This window comes from Puma concolor, chromosome C2, assembly GCF_028749965.1.
Source record: "Puma concolor isolate L17-30 chromosome C2, mPumCon1.1.hap2, whole genome shotgun sequence".
NCBI classification, from domain to species: domain Eukaryota; kingdom Metazoa; phylum Chordata; class Mammalia; order Carnivora; family Felidae; genus Puma; species Puma concolor.
In genome coordinates, this window is record NC_141675.1 from 30211093 (window position 1) to 30232838 (window position 21746).

General features: G+C 49.0%; 1 protein-coding gene across 1 annotated transcript in view; it reads right to left on the bottom strand.

The window, feature by feature from the left end:
- Positions 1–21746, bottom strand: part of SLCO2A1 (solute carrier organic anion transporter family member 2A1) — an 82829-nt gene that overhangs the window by 39662 nt on the left and 21421 nt on the right. The window contains exons 2-3 of the mRNA XM_086674324.1: positions 5810–5947; positions 502–664 (exon numbers count right to left, since the gene is read on the bottom strand). Coding sequence (XP_086530450.1) covers positions 502–664; positions 5810–5947 — 301 coding nt within the window. The remainder of the gene's footprint in view (positions 1–501; positions 665–5809; positions 5948–21746) is intronic.

Here is a 21746-nt window from a genome sequence, read left to right on the forward strand (position 1 = left end):
CTCCCCTTCACAGGTGTCAAGGGGACTCCAATGAGATCACAGTGTAAGCGTGTTGTGACCTCAAGAGTGATGGATGAATGTAAAATGTTGGGAAGTATTAAACACATGATCAAACATGCAGAAAATCCACAGATCTCATCATGGTCAATGCTTTGACCTTCCACAAGCCCATCACAGGCACTGCTCACAAGCATCCCCACTTGTGTGCGCTGGGTCATTCCTGGCACAAAGCACAGGGAATTACAGAGAATCACAGGGGGAGGTGAGCCACCAGCTTCACGCTCTGACCTCAGCAAGCCAGGGCTGCTCCAAAGTTCTTCATGATTCCATATGTTCTCACTTTCAGATGTGCTTTGGGGAGAAACAAAACAATGAAATCCAAGGATGCTTTCTGGTGGGAGGGGACAGCATGGCCCAGAATGGTATCCACTGCCCCAGTGGCATCCCAACCAACTTTGGTGAGATGCCCACTCCTTGCTTATCCTCTTGGAGGCCACTTACCAACACTGGTCAAGGTGTACTGGTAGGGCTCTGAGAGGAAGTGTGGGAGAGTGAGGACAAAGGCACCCGAAGCTAGGAGGAGACCCCCAATGCCAATCAGCCGTGGACGGTGCACCCGGCTGCCAAAGTAGCTGACGAAGATGATGAGGATGGCATTGCTGATCTGCAGAGAGAGCAGAGGGGCTGAGTGAGACCTGAGACTCTGTCCCTACCCACCCACAGGGAAGACCTGACTGTACCTGGTCCAGGAAAAGCAGAGAGGTGAGAGGCCGCCCAGGGTCAGCCTTGCCCAGAGACCCTCACAGAGGGTCCAGCATGCACTCTTTCAGCTCTCCCCTATTGGCAGAAACCCTTACCAGCCTCAGCCTTTGGACCAGACCAAGGGAAGTATCTAGAGACCATGTAAAGCTCACAGCCTAAATTTCAACCATCTTAGAACCAAATCTTTTGGGGGCAAAGTCCAAGGGAGCCTCCAGTTCTGGCTGGCTCCTATCAAAGCACATGTTCTCTAAATGCCCTAAAGACTCTGGCTCGGTAGTGAGAAAGTCACCAAGCAACGTGTGCTATGTCACTTCATCCTGGAACAACTCTCTTTTTGTGACAAAAGTGGGGCTCAGAATATCAGATAACTTGCCCATGTTATGGGGTTAGGAGGTGGCTTGAGCAGGGACTACTGAATTTAAAGCACCCAGTCTTAGGTAGACTGGTCTCCTGTCTCTTGGAGCAGTGGGTTCCTGTCCCAGCACGTCTGCTACTGACCTGCCCCTGGCCCTCCTTGGGCCTACTTCCACTCCTGCTAGTGAGGGAGGAGGACCAAACCACCCCCTGAGTTCCTTCCAGGCTGCAAACATCAGTAACTCCACATTCTTGGTGCTCCCTGGAAGGTGTGGTCTCTGAGCCCCACCCTGAGCCAGGGAAGGGAACTGAAGGCTCAGCCTGGGGAGCAGTGTCTCAAATGATAAAAGGGGTGCTAGCAGATCTTCTGACTACAACTCTATCCAAAGAGATGCCCTCTGCCCCAGAATGTAAGCTCACCCGGACTGGAGGAGCCTTAAATGCCAGCACTCACAGCCCTGCCCTATCCTCAACCACAGCCTTCTGGCTGGAGAAGCATGCACCCCTGTCTCAGGAAATAGGGGTCAGAGTCTTGCTACATGGCTCTTGCCAAACCACCAACTGGCCAATTCTCAGTTTTCTTCTTACGTGACCTCTCAGCACCATGTGATTCCAATGACCATTTCTTTCTCCCTGAAACACTTCTTTCACTGAGTTTCCAGGACACCCACCTTCTAGTTTTCTTCTCCTGGGGGCTCCCTCTCCATTTCCTTAGCTGGTTCCTCCTTGCTCCCCTGAACTCTCGACTCTGCTCTTGTCTTGGTGACCTTACCCGGTCCCACGGCTTTACATGTTCTGTGTGTGCTTCTAATTCTCATAGGCTTAGCACACCCAAACCTCATGTCTCATCTTCCCCCATTCCCCCTCCACAGTCCTCCTCATCTCAGTCAATGGCACCTGCATCCCGCCAATGCCCCAAGCAAGACACCTGAGCATCATCCCTGACTGCTCTTTCACACCCATGTGCAACCATCAGCACGTCCCCCTGGCTGGACCTTCAATAGCCACCTGAAAGCTGAGTGCTTCTCTCCACCTCCCTCACTACCTCCTGGTCTAAGCCACTGCCACATCCTGCCTGAACTATTGCAGCAGCCTCCTAACTGGGCCCCAGGGGGGCCACTCTTGCCTTCCTGCAGCCTGTTTTCCACCTGGCAGACAGAGTGATCCCGTTGACGTGTCAGACCATGCTTCCTCTGCTCAAACTCATAACAGTAAAAGACAAAGTCTGTCCCAGAGCCTCCAGAGCCCTATGGGGCCTGCCTCCCTCTGTGTTAAGGCTCTGATGTGCTCTCCTCCATCCCCCTTCCTCCCTCGCCCCAGCTGCTCTGCCTCTAGCTGTTCTAACACATGCCCTCGTCGGGCCTTTGTACTTGTTGCCCCTTCTCTTATGTGTCCACAGGGGTCCCTTGTCATCTAACCTACTTTAGACCTCTGCTCAGATGGAAATGTCTCATTAAGGTCTTCTCTGAAAAATAAGGGAGTGGCGCTGGGTGAAAGGGGTGAAGGTGCTCAAAAGGTACAAACTTCTAGTTATAAAATAAGTAAGTACTGGGATGTAATGCCCACCATGGCGACTCTAGTTAATAACACCGTATTGTTTATTTGAAAGTGGCTAAGACCGTGGATCTTAACTGTTCTCATCAGAAGAAAAACAAGCTGTAACTGTGTGAGGTGCTGGATGTTAACTAGACTTATTGCGGAGATCATTTTGCAATATACGCAAAGGTCGAATTGTTAGGCTGTATACCTGAAACTAATATTATGTTAAATGTCAATTATATCTCAATAAAAAATGAATTAAATATAACTTATATTTATGATAATTAAGTATAACTTATAATTTAAGTTATTTTAAATATATTTTATAATTTAAATTGTATTTAAATATTTTTATAAGTTATATTTAAATACATCTATTTTAAATTTATTTTACAGAGAGCGTGTGTACGTGCATGCACACAAGTAGGGAAGGGACAGATGGAGAGAGAAAGAATCCTAAGCAGACTTCATGCTCAGTGCAGAGCCTGATGCAGGGCTTAGTCCCACAACCCTGAGATCATGATGTGAGCCAAAATCAAGAGTCAGACGCTCAACCAACTAAGCCACCCAAGTGCCGCTAAATACATTTTATAATTTAAATTCTATTTAAATATTTTCATAATTTAAATAGAATTTATATAAAAAGTTATTTAAAATAAAACCACCACTTCCCTCCATGACTTTATCTTTCTTCATAGCACTTACTGTAATCTGATTTACCAAATTTTATTTATTTCTGTAAACAAATGTCACATTTATCATTAGAATGATATATGAGCAGAGGTTTTTATCTGTCTGTTCATTTCTGCCTCTCCATACCTAGAACAGTGTTTGACACATAGTTAGTGCTCATTAAATATTTGTTGAATAAATGAATGATAGGCTTTTTCAAGAAGACACAATTGCTCAGAAGATTCCTGCTTTGTGGCCAAGAGTAAGATGGTTTATAATATATACAGAAAGGGGGTGTGAAGGTGTGTGGGGAGGCAGCCTAGCCTGATCTACGGGGTTGCTCTGGCCCCTGGCTAGACATGGTTCTAGAAGATTCTGAAACCCATACCCAGAAGCAAAGCTTTCATTTATGCTTCTTAGATTTTTATCTCCCCATCCTTTTATTTCTCTATCATTTTTTCAAGAAATGATTGTAACTGTCAGACTAGAAAGGCTAAGCTACCTGAGGCTGACTTTAAAAGGTCTGGGTGAGGAGGCGTAGCAAAGCACCCCACAATGGGGAGGAAGGCCTGGGGTGCCCGAGCCCTGTCCATCTGGATTTGGCCCCTCTAGCACTGCCAGGGCCTGGGCTCATTTCTTGGAGAGAAGTGGGGCCTCCACAGCACTTATGGCTGATGCTGGCTTAAGACCTTAGTCCCCAAACTTCTCTTCAGCAGTGGAGTCCCTTTGAAAAAGCCATTTTTCCATAGTAAAATATAACATCATTTCATACACATGAATGAGGAGGTTCTAGCTGAGGTGAGGAGGGCCCTGCCATCCACACCTCAGCCCCTCGGCAGCCCCTGAACAGCTCGTTGACATCCCGTTAGACCCCTGAAAGTTGTTACTGAGCCCTTTTGTGACACCTCCCTGCCCATCAGTGTCCCCAAACACGGGTGTCCCCAGGGCAAACTGGTGGCAGGCATTAAGGGTGGGGCCCCGAGGGCTCCCTCTGACTTTGCCCAGGCATGGCCTGTAGCAGTGAGCAGAAGAAGCAGCTGCCTCACAGGGCAAGATGCCCATGTCTTCTCCCGTCAGCCAAGCTCCTCGTCCTGTCGCTGGCCTTTTGCACCCAGCCCTCCCCTCCCCTTCACTCACCCACCAGCCTGGAAGGCTCTGGGACCAGGCAGCGGCCCGAAGCCTCATGCACCTGGAGGCTGGCCACACACTCCACAGTCAAGATGGCCTCACCTTCCCCTCCGCCAGGCCCGCTCTCCTCTAGCACCTCTCAGGCTTCTGGCGGCAGCCTCCCTGTAGTCTGTGGGACTTCAACCCTGCACTCCAGCAGCTGCCAAATCCTGAGTTTTCTTCATTCGCACTGTCGCTGGGGTCCTCTTCTCCCCCAGCCTCTCCAGCCTGGCTTGGTGGCACCAGCTCCCAGCCAGCTGACTTCTGGATGCACTGTCCCCCACCTCTAGGGTCTCCCAGTCACCTCTTCCAGGGGGTTCCCATTCATGAGACTGTTCATCCTGCCTGGCTCTGTTCAAGTAGCCATGCCAGTTCCTTACCACCTACCACAAAAGCTGGAAGCCTCGAGCTTGACCATAAAGGCCTCCCCTGATTTGGCTGCCCTCTGCTCTCCTGCTCTGCTGCTAAGAGGCCTACTTTACTACTCAGTCTGTTTCCAAATGCCTGCATCAGAAACAACAAGAGTGTAGAAAGCTCTTTGGCTGAGTTTCCTCTCCTACCTTCCTATGCTCACCCATCTACCTCCCATACACACAACGACATACACAAATACACAGACAGATACACACTGGCACAGATCTTCATAGACACAGATACACAAATAACACACACACATAGTCTCACATAGAGGCACAGATCACAGATACATATATGTAGTGACACACGCAGACACACACAAATACTGAGATACAGATGTACACACAGGAATACACAGTCACACACACACACAGGATTGTTAGGTCTAAGACATAAACCTGCTCAGGGCGCCTGGGTGGCTCAGTTGGTTAAGCATCCGACTTCGGTTCAGGTCATGATCTCACAGCCTGTGAGTTTGAGCCCCGCATCGGGCTCTGTGCTGACAGGTCGGAGCCTGGAGCCTGCTTTGGATTCTGTGTCTCTCTCTCTCTCTCTGTCCCTCCCCCGCTCATGCTCCGTCTCTCTCTCTCACTCTCTCAAGAATAAATCAACATTAAAAAAAAAATTTAATAAAAAAAAAAAAAAAAAAGAAATAGACCTGCTCGCAGGGCTGCTGTGACTAGGCCCCAAGTTTAGGTGCTGCCAGATGCTCTTAGCTCCGTGCCTGGTTCAGCGAAGCCTCGGAAAAGGTAGCTGCCTCCATGCCTGTGGCATCTAGCAGTCTCTAGGTCCCATGTGTGCATCCCCAGCTCCCCTGCCCCTCTCAGAGCCCTCAAGTAGACCCTGTGATCAGGGTGGCACACGAGTGGGGTCCGAGGGACTGGAACCTCCTGCTTACCTCATTCAAGCTGGAAATGAGCCCTGAGGAGGAACTGGAGAGCCCAAAGCGCTTCTCGATGGTGGTGAGGCTGCTCTTGAAGTAGGCGCTGTACAGGAGCTGACAGAGCTGCAGGAGGCCATGGCAGAGCACGAACACCTAGGGGAAGAGACAGTGAGCCCGGGCTAGGACCTTGGCCTTCCACCACGGGACCTCTGCGGCATGGAGCCCCAGCAGTCCAGCCTGCCTCCTCACCTGTTACTTGGGAACACTTACTTTATGGCTAGGTCCGGAGGGTGAAATGATATGGTTGCATCAGTGCTTTACCCCACGGACTCACTCAGGGCTGCTCGCCATTGCCATCATTCCCACCATTCCTAGCCCTGTCAGCATGAAGTTCCCCGCAAAACCACAGGGCTGGAGAAGCACCCTCACCCCCGAGGGGAGGGAAAGGCGTGACTCATCAGCCCCACATCTAGAGCACTCAGCACCTTGAATTCTCCCCTAACTACACCACAGTGCCCGCCCCCCACACCCTCCCCTGGCACTGCTCTGCCCTTCCTCCTGAGTCCTGTGAAGACTAGAAGCCAATCTCCAGCTGTCCAGGTCACTCTCAGGGACACAGAAAGCCTGAGGGCACTTTGCTTCACTCCTCTTGACCTGTTCTCCATTCCCCACTCCACCATCAATACCCATTCTCCAAGGCTGGTCTCTAATGCACCATGGTGGGTTCCCAAAACCCCTGGTTTGAATGAATGTCCCCCAGCTTGCTATCACCTCTTATCAGGGGTATCTGTGATTGTGCTTGCTCCTCCGTGGATGAATGATAAGGGTCCCAGGAAGGCCCTGGGCCACAGTCTCTTCATCCTTTCCTGCCCTATATGTCTGCCCTAAGAGTATGAGTAAATATGAATGTGAGTTTGGGGTTGATGGGACAGATAACACAGCTGGGAGGGTGACAACGGTTTGTAGCACCTGGAGTTGGCTCCAGGCTGAGCTTTTGGGTTCTCAGCCAGTGGGCTGGGCCAGAGCAGGCTCAGAGCCAGGAGTCCCACATCCCTGAGCTCCCCTGCAAGGTGCCCCTTGCTGGAGATTGCACTTTTCCTCCAGGGAAGGGTGCGGTGCCCTTGTGTTTCATAGTCTGCCAAAACTCTTCCCTTAATTAAGGGCTGGCATCTTAGAAGAGCAACTGGGTCTCCTCCTTCATTTCCGTTTCCTTGCACAGCCGAGGCCACCCCCTGTGCGGGGGCCCCTCTCCAGGCAGTGGGATCAGAGCTGACATTCCCTCTCCTACCTGCCAGGGCAGAGCCCTTGTGAGGGCAGCCTGGGGCCTCCGACAGGGCCCGGCACTGGCTGTCTGCCCACACATGCATCCATGCTCACAGTCTCCAAATCCGAGGAGGCCAAGACACCCACAAAACCACACACCTCTCCAAAGTGCCGCCCGCTAGAGCCCGCGGCCACCTAGCTCCTCACCAGGGACAGAAGGAAGCCTGTACACCTAGAGGTGGAGGGAGCACTCCATACCTGCCTCCCTAGGGAGGCCTTGCTCAGCTTCATTTCATATATTGCGATTCTTAAGATTTTGTGATAAAGATGTTTTTGAAAACGATCTAGTCCCACTGTCTTTTATAAATGGGGAAACTGAAGTCCCAACATGGGGCTCCTAAGTGCCTTGCAGAGCATTCCGCATGCAGTCAGCACTCTGGGCTCGGGTGCCAGGCAGTGAGATACCAGAAGTGCACCAGTTCTGGCCCTTCCTCTTGGGGTCTTGATTTCCCTGTGAGGTAACTGGGCTAAATTGGTGGTTCTTAACTCAGTTCTCATCCATGATCACTTAGTGGGGGCTGGTGGTGTCTCTGAAATATAAGGTCAGGCCCAAACTGAGGCCTGCTGAGTCAAAACTGGTGGAGGTGAAGCCCGAAGTGTGTTATTTAGACAAATTCACCCAGCAGAATCCACTGGGCAATGCGTGTTATGACGCCGTGGCTCTGACCATTTGTGTGCGGAGGGTAATGTATGAAGATGAGGAAAAGAAAACAAATTGAACACAGACAGTCCCAAATGTACAGGGGTTTCTGCTGAGGATCGGCCAGATGGAAAAGCACCTTAAGATAGTGAGGGTGGCAGTAAAGGAGAGTGAGGGACTTTTCCAGGATGGACACGGCAGTGGAGCAGGCTTGAACCCCGCTTCCTGGCCCAGGACAGATCCAGGAAAGAGCCAAGTGATCTCAGATGCCTCACCAGACCTCTTCTGATGCTCTGTCTGTGGTCCGCATCTCTGGGACACAACACCCTTTCTGCACACATTCATTGGAAAATCCATTTGTGGCACCCACATCTCAGTCCCTCATTTAGAACTTTCCCCAGGGCTTGACACTCAAGTCCCTCCTATTGTCTGCTGACTGTGTCCACCTGGACATTCTCAGACCCACGTCCCAAACATGACTCATTGTCCCCACAAACCTCTCCTGTTTTCCCTTCTTTCCTCAGCACCTTCACTTAGCTCCCCAAGCTAGAAACTGGGAATCCTCCCAGATGCCCGTGCTTCTCACACTCTGACATCTGGTGCCCTTGCTGAGCCCTGTGATTTCTCCTTGGCACCTCTTGTATTTGACCTGTGCTTTGTCTGCACGGCATGCCTTGCCTCAGGCCCTCCCCTTAAAATCCCCCATCCCACCACCCCAGAGACAGCTTTCTCAAACTCAGATGTGAGCAGGCTATACCCAAATGAACATCACTCACTGGCTCCCCACTTCCTACAAGATAAAAACCAATGCCTTGGTTTTTAAGATGCAATGGCATGGTATTTAAGATGCTACAGATCCCAGACTTTGCCTGCCTACTCTGCTGTGGCTGATTGTATTTTATGAAGATGTCTATAACAATATCTGCCATCCCATGTGACAATGACATTCCTTCACCAAGAGGTGGGGTCTTGTGTTCCCTCCCCTTCAATCTGGGCCAATCTTAGTTACTTGCTTCTAATGAAGAGAGTGAAGCAGAAGATGATGCTATGTGATCTCTGAGGCTAAGTCCTGACACTGACAGAGAATCCTTCTGACTCTCTCCTGGGACCCTAAGAAGCCAGACATCCCATTGTAAGGAAGCCCAGTCTTCCCTGCTCATGGAGAGGTCACGCGTTGTTGTCTCAGCCAACCCCAGCTCAAGTTCCAGCATCAACTGCCAGACATGTCACTGAAAGAGCCCCTGGAGGGTTCCAGCCCCAGCCTTGATGCCAAGTGGAGCAGAAATGAGCGATCCCACCAAGCCTTGTACAGATGGCAGATTTGTGAGCAAATGAATGCTGTCATTCTTTGAAGCACTAAGTTTTGCATTGTTTTGTAATGCAGCACTAGATTGCTACAACCCCCATGGCCATACACTTTGCCCTTCAAACTCCATCAAGGTCATACTACTCCAGTTCTCCACAGCACACATTCATCGTCTGTGTCTCTGCTCACAATCTGCGCTGAATTATCTTCCCCTTCTTGATCTGGATAACTAACTCTTCTTGGCTCTTCTTGCCCAGCATGTGGCTCAGTTATGTGTCTAGTTCAAGGTTGCTTCTAAAAATCCCAGCATACTATTGCTGCAGAGGCCTCTTGGAGGCTTGGCACATGGTTGGCATTAAGGGCAGCAGCATCTAGCAGAGGAGTGAGGGCCGTCATAACAGCCTGGGAGAGAGTATGAGATCAGGACGAAAGGTCGGGCAGCAGAGATCCAGGGAGGCACCCACAAAGGTTGAATTCACAAGGCTGCCAGTGATTTGAGTTGGAAGAAAAGGGGCAGAGCTTCCAGCCTCAGGGCCAGGAAGGGGGCAAGGCTGTGTGTGCAAGGCAAGACGGGGCCCCAGGCAGGGGAGTCTTTATGGAGTGAGAGGACAGTGAGTTCAGTTTTGGAATATCCAAGTTTCTGAGCATAAAGCTCAGAAAAGACCAGTCTCCCTCTAACCAAATTAGTAATGAATTAATAGGAATGACTAACCTCTACCAAATTCCCCAGCAGTCTCATGAGAGGAAGGTGAGGACAGTGGGAGAAAAAAAAATCTGTCTCCAATCTTTCCTGAAAGATCTGCCTTTGCTCTCTCCAGGAAACACAGAAATTCCCCGTTTTCCCCCCCAGATACTAGGTGGGAGCCTCTGCCTAGAGCCAGCTGGTACCTTTCCACATCCTACACCCCCTCACAGAGCCAACCTCATCACCAGCTTTCAGCCAACTTTCACCATACTTCTCCAACCGAACTCTCTCTCTCCCTGTCATCTTCAATCCCTTCACTATATTGTTTTTTCTTTCTCATGGCGCTTCTTGCTTCCTAAATTATATCATTGCCACTTATTGGCATCTTGCCCCACCAGACAGAGACTGCACAGAGGAAAGATGATGAATGGTTTTTAAGGTGCCACTTCCCCATTGCCTGGAACAATGCCCGGTCCATATCAGAGCTCAATTGTTGTTGAGTGAATAGATGTGTCTTTATCTTTATTTTTTTAATGTTTGTTTATTTATTTTGAGAGAGAGAGAAAGAGAGAGAAATGCGTGAGCAAGGGGGGGCAGAGAGAGAGAAAGAGAGAGGGAGATAGAGAATCCCAAGCAGGTTCCTCACTGTCAACTCCGCCTGATGCGGGGAATCACACTTGATTCCATGAACAGTGAGATCATGACCTGAGCTGAAATCAAGTCAGACGCTTAACCAACTGAGCCACCCAAGAGCCCCTGAATGTTTCTTTAAATACTCTAACTCATGGGGTGCCTGGGTGGCTCAGTTGGTTAAGCGTCTGACTCTTGATTTTGGCTCAGGTCATGATCTCATTGTTTGTGAGTTTGAGCCTCACATCAGGCTCCTCACTGATAGTGAGGAGCCTCCTTGGGGTTCTCTCTCTCTCTCTCTCTCTCTCTCTTTTTCTCTCCCTCCCTCCCTCCCCCCCTCAAAAATAAGTAAACAGAAAAAATAAATAAATACTCTAACTCATGAGTCCTTGCTCAAGAAATTCGTCCATCAGAGCCACTGAGGAAGCTGCAGGTTCATTCCAGTGATCTGTCCTCAGTCATTTATGAATGCCCCCTCAGTGCTGCCTTTGATCAGTCTATAAGCCACATAGGTCTCAAGGCACAAAATCACATTTATCCACTCTGCTGCCCCACTCATTTTCTTGGCTCAATGCTAAGTCACTGTTGGATTTTTCTAAACCCAAACTAAAAAGTTCAACATTCGCATTTATGTCTGAAGGGGCTTTCTGGGGTAGTAGAAATATTTTATATTTTGATTGTGGCAGTATTTACACAGGTGTATACATTTGGCAAAACTCATCAATCATTTAAAATCTGTGCACTTTTGTATATAAACTAGAGTTCAATAAAGTTGATTTAAGGAAAAACTGATTTTAAAAGGACTTGCAACCATGAAGGTATTCAAGATAATGTACTGAGGCTTTGAAGGGAGTTCCACAGTTTGGTTTTGTTTTTTAATATGAGCATTGGTAGTGTCATTGGAATACATTTATTTACTCAAAGAGCCCACTTTTAAAGGGTCAGAACCCACATAAATGGCTATGTTTGTGTGGTGTGCCAATATAAGCAGCTAGGTTTCTCTGTGTGTGTAAAACTGTACATGTCTTTTGGCACATCTTGTAGAAGGCAGCTCGAGGAGAAGGCTAACACAGGGGAATATTTCTGCAAGGCATGGTAGAAGGGAAGCTCTTAGACCCAAATGCTCATGCCCACAACCCCATTCCTTCTCTCAACCCTAACAAACATGATGAGGAGGCTTGGAGAGGAGGTAAGCAGGGAAACTGGGGTGGTCATGAAGATCTTTCTTCTAAAGAAGAGAAATCTTTTTGCTACATGTGCCAAAGAGCTCCAAAAGGCTGACAAGATGGCTGAGATGCCAAGTGAGGGTTCAGAGTGAGGCCCTGGGCCCCAGCGAAGCTTCAAGATGTAAGTAATACCACCATAAAGGGTAAGCCATAAGGACAAGGAGGGAAACCTTCGCAGCTCAAGATAAATGAGAAAGGGTCAAAGTGCAGCTAATACATGGTGTCCTTTACATGTCCATCACCCTCTTTTCCAAACTAAGCATTATGACTATGATCTGAGGCATCCACTCACGATTATAGGGACACTGGGCAGAGGTTCTGAAATGTGAGGCCCATGAGGTTGCTACCTGTTTAATCATGGACTCTGCTGTCCACCAATTCTGATTTTGTACACACACATCCTAGGGAAGGCAAAACGCTAAAAAATTCACTTGATACATGATGTCCACTAGGATGTGACATCTCTGAGATAATTTAATCTACCAAGAGAGGCTAGGAGTAGGAAGAAAACCATTCAGGAGCAGGAGGTGGGGCTGGACTGAGACCTAGGCTGTGACCTCCCAGTTTGAACAACTACTTCCCTCCACACATGGCAGCTGCCACGAATCTAAATGGAACTATTCTTTGGAAGGAGGGAAGGGAGGAAAGGGGGGAAGGAAGGAGTGAGGGAGGAGGGGGGAGGGAGGGAAGGAGAGAGAAGAAAGAGAAAAGAAGAGCACAGTGAGACCTTATTCTCACCCTCCCAGCAATTCAGGGAGAGTTTAGGGGTGTGCTGAGGGCCATTCAGCAGTTCGCTGAGTGAGGGCGGAGACCCCAAGGCACTGCTTGCTTTCATTCCTCCAACTCTGGAGTCAAAATCTGGCTCCAGAGACCATTCTGCCGCTCCTGTCCCCCGGCTGGAGCTGACCACACGCCAGACAGGCTCACACGTCTCTCAGGAAGCATCAGAGCTGCAGAGCCATGCTGAAGACCCTCCTGGGTTTGAGCAACAGCTGGCATTCGGAACCCCCTTTCCACAGTCAACTGGAATCTCTCGTATGTAATCAGAAATCCATTTACACTTCTTTTCTCTTTTTCATTCTCTCCCTTCGTTTTGTATCAACCTAAGATGTGCATATGTTTTTAAAAATCAGGTAACACGGAAGGGCTTAGACTGCCAAGGCCCCGCCCTGCCCTCAGCTCAAGCCCAGCACCAGTGCAATAGGAGGTCAGGGACAACTACCTTTGGTCTGAGCTGTTCAGTGGATTACATCCACACATATCAAAATAACACGCTTGTTCTGCAGTCTCCTGATTTATCACTTTGGACTGCATGCCATTAGAGGAGAGGATTTAGCTCATGTATTCCTACATCTCCCACCCCTCTCCCAGTTCCTTCCAACTTGCAATAGTTCTACTATATTGGATCTACCAAGTAACCCAACACTGGATCACTTTGCTCTGCGGCAAGCAGGCGGGGAGCCAGAAGGCGCAAAGCTTCCCTTCTCAGTGTGCACGTGTGCCAGCTGATGGTTCCTCAGCTGAAGGTTGCCTGTGTTTCCCAAGGGTAAACGGATGCTCTATATGAACCCCTTGGGGTTCGGCCCCACTTCCCATCTCTGTCTCTGCCAGCCCTCCACATTCTAAATTGGTCGCTCTCTAGGGCTGTGCCCAGTGCAAGGGTTCCACACGCTGCAGGCCCCATGCGTGCACCTGACAGCGGGCCTTCCTCAGCCCATCGACGTTCTCAGCTGCCTCCGTCTTACTGAGATTATTGCAACTGTTCACCTACTCATAATCTCTCCTTTCTCTTTTCTGTTACTGGCTTTCACCATTCTTTTATTCATCACTCTCATTATACTGAGGGTGATGGAGATGAGGGGAGACAAATATGTGCCTGGTCTGCCATCTTGAATCATAAACGCAACGTCTTTCCTGATGCTAGGTCTAGCAAACAAATTGATAATTCTGTGCCCACTTTTACAACGGAGAAAAAAAAGCAGTATACACCTGTCTGTGGACTAAGTAGACAAACCAAAACGTGTATCCAGGTCTTTCTCTACAACTCTCCCCCACGACCTCCCTACTACATTCATGCATTCTGATACCTCATTTCTTTGATCAGAATCTTCTACAAAGTGCTATTTCCAGTGGTGTCTCCAAAAGAAGGCACATGGTGGGAAGGTGGTGCTGGCTCTAGGTGTCTGCCTATCTCCACGTGTATTTGCGTCTTTCAGTGTCTCTACGCTCATAGCCCAATCTCAGTCCTGGCTGGCAGTTCACCACATGGGTAAGACCTTGGAGGTGAGGCCCTGGGCTCAAGATGCCCTAGTGCAACGGGGACGAAGAAGAGAACTCAGAAAGGGTGATGCTCGCCGTTTCCCAGACCAAGGCATCTGAAAGGGGAGGAGGCTCTCTGTGTTAGCTCCTCTGAGGCCCACTTGAAAGGCACCTCAGACAGAGTTGGATGGGAAACAGGGATCCCTTTCCCCTGTCCTGACACAAGAAAAAGAAGGAAGCAAAGCAAGGACTCAGAGGTGAAAGGCCTCCTTCATCAGTCGGCTGGCTTACCCCTCCTGTACCTTCTGCAGGGTGTGGCTTTGGATCCCAACCATGGCCCAGTGGCCCCAAAGGGGAACGTCTCTTTCAAGAAGTGATTCAGGAAATCAAATATTTTCCCATGCAGGAAGAATGCCTGAACAAGATAAAGTTCAGAGATTCAAAATAGCCAGCCTAGGGTCAAAGTTGGTGGTATTCATAGGGGCAATAATAAAAGGTATCTTTAGTATTATTATAAACTAGAAAAAGCCTTTGATATGACAGGGCCCTGGGAGACCTTTGGAAGTATAAAAATCAGGATAATCTAAGAAGAAAAACATGATTTCCACCACAGCCTCCTTGTTCCTTAAGAAGGAAGTAGCCAGACTGGAGAGTTGTAACTGGGACCCCGCCTGGGAGGGGAAGTGGTCAAGCCAGGCCCCTGTCTGTTCTCTCCAGCGCCCCCTTGCCAGCCTCTACTGTCCACAGAATGGCCTTACTGTATGGCAGGGTTCTCCTAATATGACAGACAAAGGCCACTTTCTGAGGTCTGTGAGAGCTGCTTCAGGGAGGAGGGAGGCTCAGTGGAGGCCAGGAGGCCACTGGAAACCACAGCAGGCACAGAGGGACATCATGCACAGGTGGACGCTCTCCCGCTTTCACACTGCCTGGGGGGTCCTGTTTGGAGCCAGGTCTCCGACGCTTTGAGTTAGAAAAAAGGTCTTTTGGCCATTGTTGAGTCTAGTCTACTCAGCTTAGATAAAAATCTCACCTGAAAACTCTCGCCTGTAAGATGAAACTAGAATGGACCTTGAAGGTCCCAATCTGCATAATTCTGTAGTTTTTGTTGTCATTTTGTGTGTTTTGTTTTTAATGTTATTATGAGCCAGAACAGGCCCTTGATAAGCCCAGGCCCTGGGGGCCTTGCAAGTACAAAGATCAGAACCATCTGTAAAGAGATAGGGGGATTGCCATTCAGTCCTTGTCGGAGGGGACACCGGGCACAGGAAAGGGAGCTACATGAGCTTTCTAGCTGCTAACACTAGTGATTCTCAAACACTTTTGGTTGTGGTTGTCTTAGGTTTTATCCTGCTGGTGCCTGTCCAGCACTTGGCCCCAGGGAGGGAGAAGGCAGATGGCTAGATTGATCTGGTAGCATTTGAGAGGGAAAATAAAATGGAGGACAGAGGGTGAGAGACTGCCTGATATAATAGGGACCTGCGGTTCTGGGCTTTAGAAATCAAATTTCTGGAAGAGATGAGACATGAGCACATGAGACTAAATGAATTTATCAGATTAGCTAGAAGTATGGTGCTCAAGTGTCCCCAGAAAAACAAAAACTTTGAAACAAACATATCATTGACATTTACGTAAATATGTGTCCAAATTCTTCCTCAGAAATTCCCAAAGTTATTATTTTTTTAATTCAGAAAAGCTTCCCTTCATGGAGTACAAGTGCCATTTGTCTTTTTTGGAAGTTGGCACAAAAGTAATTTGTTAGATTGAAATAAGGCGTTATTAGGGAAACTTCTTTGAATCCACTTATGGCAGCAAAAGAACATCCAGACTGTATTAATATGGAGCCTTTGCCTATTTTATATTCCTGCTATTCTTTGCAAGAACAAGATAGGATGTTAATATTTTCCCTTGCTTCTCTGAAGGGTTTGAAGATTAAGCCTGCAAGGAAGGGAAAACTAGTTTTTCACAGAGAAAGTGGGGATGGGGGATGTGAAGTGAGAAGAGCCTGGAACCCTGAGAGCTGATCCCCAGGAAGCTGGCCAGAAGGGAGGCTGGCTCGTGGCCATGGGGGAGCACTGAGGGGCTGTCTGCTTTCTTCACATCATCTTGTTTGCTTACTTTTTTCTCTTTTCCTTTCATCAGTCTTGGTCACCCTGTATCTTCTGCATCTGGCTGACCATCTGGCACATAATAAATGTCCAATAAATATTTGCTCCGTTAAGTTAGTCCTCGTACTGCCCTGAGAGGCAGGTAGGATTCCTTTTGTTTATGGATGAGGAAATGGAGGTTCAGGGAAGCTTACACAATTGTCTCATGTCACACAGCTGGTAAATGGTAGGCAGCCAGCTGACACCAAATCAGGCCATCACCCTGCCCCACCGAGCTGCCTGATCTTATGAGACTTTGGTGGAAGGAAGCATCCCTGAAGTTGTTTTCAACAAGATTTCTGGTTATCTAATTGCCAATCCAGTGGCCTCCAACGGTGGCTCTAAGTTTTGTTAGCATTCGACACACTTGGTTTCCCTCACCTTTGTGATATTGTCATCCCTCTTGCTCTGTCTGTCCCTTCTTAGAAATCCTTTTCTGGCTCCCCACCTGAAAAGGGTGGTATCTGTGCTCTGTCCTCAGCCTTTTTGCCCATCTCTCTACACACGTTGGCCTTGGAAACCTTGCCCACCAGCCCCCACAGGGCCACCCTGGTGGGATGCTGAAGTCCTGCCATCGCTGGAGGGCAGACCCCTCCTCCTCTAGCCCAGGTCCTGCAATGAAATGCATTCCACACATTTCAGCTTTGACTCTCCTCCAGTATCTGAAATCCATGCCCCAAACCATGATCTTACCTTGGATCTCCTCTTCTCAATGTCAGATCTCACCCCGGGACTTCAACCTCCAAACCAAGACTCAAATCCAGCTCATGGTCTCCAGCTCCACTGCCACCCTCCACTCCAGCCACTGTCAGATCTCGCCTGGCTGCAATCAGGTTCCTACCCTTTTCTTAAGCTCACGCCTTCCTCCCTCCAATCTATTCCTTAGCCAGGAGTCATATTTTTTTTTTAAGTTTATTTGTTTATTTTTGAGAGAGAGAGAGAGAGCACAAGCAGGGAAGGACAGAGGGAGAGGGAGGGAGAGAATCCTAAGCAGGGTTTAATCTCATGAACTGTGAGAGCATGACCTGAGCCAAGATCAAGAGTCAGACACTTAACCACCGGAGCCACGAGGCACCCCTCCTTCCCCCAAGGAGTCATCTTTTAGGAGCTTTGAGTATAACATTCACACACAAAAGGCCTAAGTCAAAGATAGAGTACAACTTGGTAAAATCTCACAAACTGAGGACACTTAAAGGACCAGTGTACAGATCGAAAAACAGAACATGTCCTGCTTCCCAAAAGCCCGAGTACCCCTCTCACCACTCCCCACCTCCAGCAGAATGACTCTCCTGACTTCTAGCCACATGGGTTAGTGGCTTCTAGCCAATGGGCTAGTCTGCGTGTTTTGTTTGTACTTTACCGAAATACAATCACATACTATGTCAGCATGACGTTCTGAAAATGAATATCAGAGCCTGTTGTGACCCTCCAATAGATTCCCTCCATCTCAAAGTGAAAACAAGCAAAGTGTCCCAGCCTAGAGGCACCTCCCTCCCCCATCTAGCCCCTGTCTACCTTCTGCTCTCGCTGCACTACCCACCACCTGGGCCTTTTCTCCTATGTTCAGCCTGTTGTAGAAAGTGAAAACTGAGTGGAAAATTCACGGCTCCTGTGAGATGAGGTGTTGCCTCAGAGCCATTCACTTTACCTGGGGGCTCTTTACTCCTGTCCCCTCCCCTGGTTAGCTTCTACTCACCTGTCTTTCTGGTGGCAAAGAGTGGCCCTCCTGTTACACACTCTCTGTTCCTATGGGGCACTGAGCCCAGACTGCAATTACAACCACCATGAGTGTTTTGGGCCCTGCGGCAATCCTGGAACCTAGCATGTACTTGTCACCTGCCAGCAGGGCAGAGGAGGAGAATGACCACAGAGCGCGGCTGCTACTTTATGAGGAAGAGGTGATGGCTCCGCAAATGCTTGATAATGAATAAATCAAAGGGAAGGAATACATTTTAGTGAATTGCACCACTGGTAACCTGGGCACCCAAAAACCATAAGTAAGTGGATGTGCAATTATCAAAAGGGATTGCAAATTCCTTGTACAAATAGGTAGGCTTTTTTCCTTCTATTGTACTCATTTATCTTCCAAAAAAGTTCTGGAGGCTGGTAAGTTACTTAGCAAGCCCTTATAAATTCTTTCACTTTCCTCTGAATTAGTGCTGGACTATCTCCAAATCAGAGCTCCCAAGCATCTCCTCTTGGAGAAATGAAAGCCTAGACCCATCTTTGACTCTTGGCCTTTCCGGGTCTTTTAGCAGACAAGAGACTGGAGACTTGCCCTGAGCGGTGAGGAGGGAGTGGTGAGTGAGTGTCTGGGTGTGGCCGGGGGCCACCAGGTGAAGAGCCTGAGAAGGTTTCGTGGGTCTCCTGGCAGAATAAGGAAAGAGTCCTTGCCCAGGAAACCCCCACAGTGGGCAGCCTGTGCCCACCCACCGATGCTGGGCCTCAGCAGCATCAGCTCTGGGAAGACCAGTCCATAGCCTCCCTCAGAGTTCTGGATAAATCGCAGCACGCTCAGCCCATCAAAGCCACAGGAGAGGCCTGAGAACACAGTGTCAAGAACCTGCAAGAGAGTCAAACACAGCAGGTGTTTGAGAGGAGGGTGAGCCGTCGCCCACTCTGAGAGGCCCAGGCACTGACATGCGTGTGGCCGCCCATTGGCCCAGGCCCAGCCACTGTGCTGGGCCCCGCTCCCTGTCAGCACTCTCCCTCCCGCTGCTCTGGTGTCAGAGTGCCTCCCGAGGCTACGGCACAGGCACATACGCACACATGCACACATGCACACACATGCATCAGACAGGTGTGCTCAGCTCGCCACTCCCACCACGTGCACCCACACAGGTGGGGACTCCCCTGCAACAGGCCTGTCACTGGCAGAGACATGCTTTCCTGCTTGGGAACATTGTCACACCCCATCCTGATCACCCTGGCATTCCCCTGCACGCCGAGGGACCCAGGATTCACGGGCTGATCTCACAGATGCCCACGCTTTTCCAAAATCTCATTACTCCATGAAAGCTATGCAGCCCCCTAATAACTTGGCCCCAAGTGGAGCAGGCCCTTGGCATCCAGGATAAGACATTCAGGAGGCACAAAAAAGAAAACCCAACCTGCAACAGAGGGATTTGACTGCTCCTACATAGGAAAATCACCACACTTCTTTGGTTATTCCTTCCCTCTGTTCTTCTGGAGGCAGTTGGAAGGATGTCAGAAGGAAAGGGTTCTTTGTCTCACACTCAAATGTCTCTATCCCATCAGAACCTCAAGGGAATAAAATGTCTTCCCTAAGTGCTAAGCAATGATCATGATTCCAGATTCTGCCACTTGACCTCCTATAGATCACAGCAATGGCGTGTAACCAGGTAATCTCAGTTTCCCCACTGGCCCATGACAACATATCAAAGATATGGACCCAAAGGACTATACCACCTACAGTGGTGGTCCCCCAACACTCTTTGTTATGATCTTCATGACTGATCTCATGTCTCTCTACACCAAACTCTCTTAGCCCCTGGAACTCACAGAAAAATGCTAAGGACATTCTCTACCGCCTATGCTGCCCCCAGCTTCCTTGCTGGGTATGATGAGGTTAACTGTGTCCTTGGATTGTGTTAGGCTCAAAGCCCTAACTCCTGGTACCCAGGAATGTGACATTATTTGGACATAGGCTCTCTGCAGATGTAATCAAGTTAAGGTGAGTTCATACTAGAATAATATGGGCCCCAACCCAATGACTGGCATCCTTATGAGAAGAAATTGAGATCCAGAGATACACAGGGCAATGGAGGGAGAGAATGGATTGATGTGTCTATAAGCCAAGGAATACCAAGGACTTTTGCCAATCATTAGAAGTACAGGGGACATGCCTTGGTCTTCATCCTCTTGGTTCAGTGACAGAATCCTGTCCCTCTGGCTCAGGTGTCCTCAGCTGACCCTCACAGAAACCTGTGTCACTTTCTCTCTGGGCCACCACATTACCTCCTCCAGCTCTCAGGAGAGTGCTCTCACCTGCTTTCCAGTTGCTTGAGGAAGTAGGTTGCTTTATTTTTTGAGAGAGAGAGAAAGAGAACACAAAAGAGAAAGCAGGGGAGGGGCAGAGACAGAGGGAGAGAGAGAATCCCAAGAAGACTCCATGCTGTCAGCACAGAGCCTGACTGGGGGCTTGATCCCATGAACCGTAAGATCATGACCTGAGCCAAAATCAAGAGTCAGATGCTTAACTAGCTGAACCACGCAGGCGCCTCGCTTTATTTTTCTAGTTGTTAAGTTCCTCCAAACTCACCCCAGCTATTTCCTTAATTCCTCTATTACTCACTTATTGTCCACTATGGACAAACACTGACAGCCAGGACCTTCTGTGCTGGGCACCCATTTCCTGCCTCACCCCTGTTCCCATCCTTGATCTGCTTGCCCAATTTAGGCTCTGCTCCCGCAACCCTGGGTGTCTTCTTACTCATTCTCAGGTTCCTCTGCCTTCTATGCACAACTGGACGGTGCTGACTGCTCATGTTTCATGAGAAGTTTCCCCAAACACACAGACCTCTTTTCCGTGTGAGCCAATAGTTACAGGAAACCCATGTAAAATGTGATGGGGCAGGGGACACCTTCTCTCCTCCAACTGAAATGGTTTACCTCATACCTTTCAAAGCTGCCGTGTAGAAAGACTTGTCTCCTTGGTCGATGGTAAATTCTCACAAGCATCAGAGAATCGTCTGCAGACATTTTGCCAAAGAATATCTACTCACCATTTTTTTCTAGACCTTATAAAGGACATAGCTCCAGGTTGACTTGCTTTTCCAGACTTTTCCTTTTCCAGACTCCCTCTAAACCATGCCTGCCAGCAGGCACACTTGTAAGAGGCCTCCTTCCTCTCTGTGGCTGGCTCTGGGAGGTGGTGCAAGCCCCATCACATTGCACTTGTGTCTATTCCTTAAACACATGTCTCTTCATCTGGGTAATGCCCCCTGCACATGCTGCTCTCAGCCTAGAACACTCTCCTTTGTCCTCCCTGCCCAGACCTCCTTGTCGGCCTGTGATTTCCTTACCAAGTTCTGTTTGAACATCACTTTAATGCCATCACAGCTGTGATTCCAGGGCAATCATGATTATTCAGGGTTGGGGGGGGGGCAGGTCCACTCTTAAAATCCTCACTTAGTTCAAAACACACACAAGTCAAGACTTACCCTTCACTGGATGTGGTATCTCCCTAAGACGACTGAAACCACACCTCCTCTGCCAAAGGTGCAGATATAGTTTACAATTCTTTGGCCTGCCAGTGCTGATAGATTTTACTAGGGGCTGTGTGTGTATGTTGGGGGGTGGGTACATTATTGCTAATTTTGCCCAGAAGGAACATTAAAAATAATGTAGTAAGCAGATACTTATTGAACAGTACCATGAGCCAAGCATATTCCAGAAGAGACCAAGGGTCAAGTAGGGCCAGACCCTTCTGGGGAAGTGTATTAGTAAGATGAAACATATGTACACAATAGTGGTAGTAACTACTCTCAAGGCAATATGGCAGACGCTAGAGGAATGATACAAGTAATGGTGCCAGAGGCACTCAGAATATGAGAAGGTGAGGGAGAGGTCCCTGGAGAAAATCAGGTCAGAGCTGGGTTTTTGAGGATGAGGAGAATGTCAGAAAGTGGAGGGGAACAAAGGGGTCATCCTAGCCCAGGAGGCAAGATGAGGAATGGAAAAACACAAGCATGACAGGATTGGGGTCAGGGAATGATC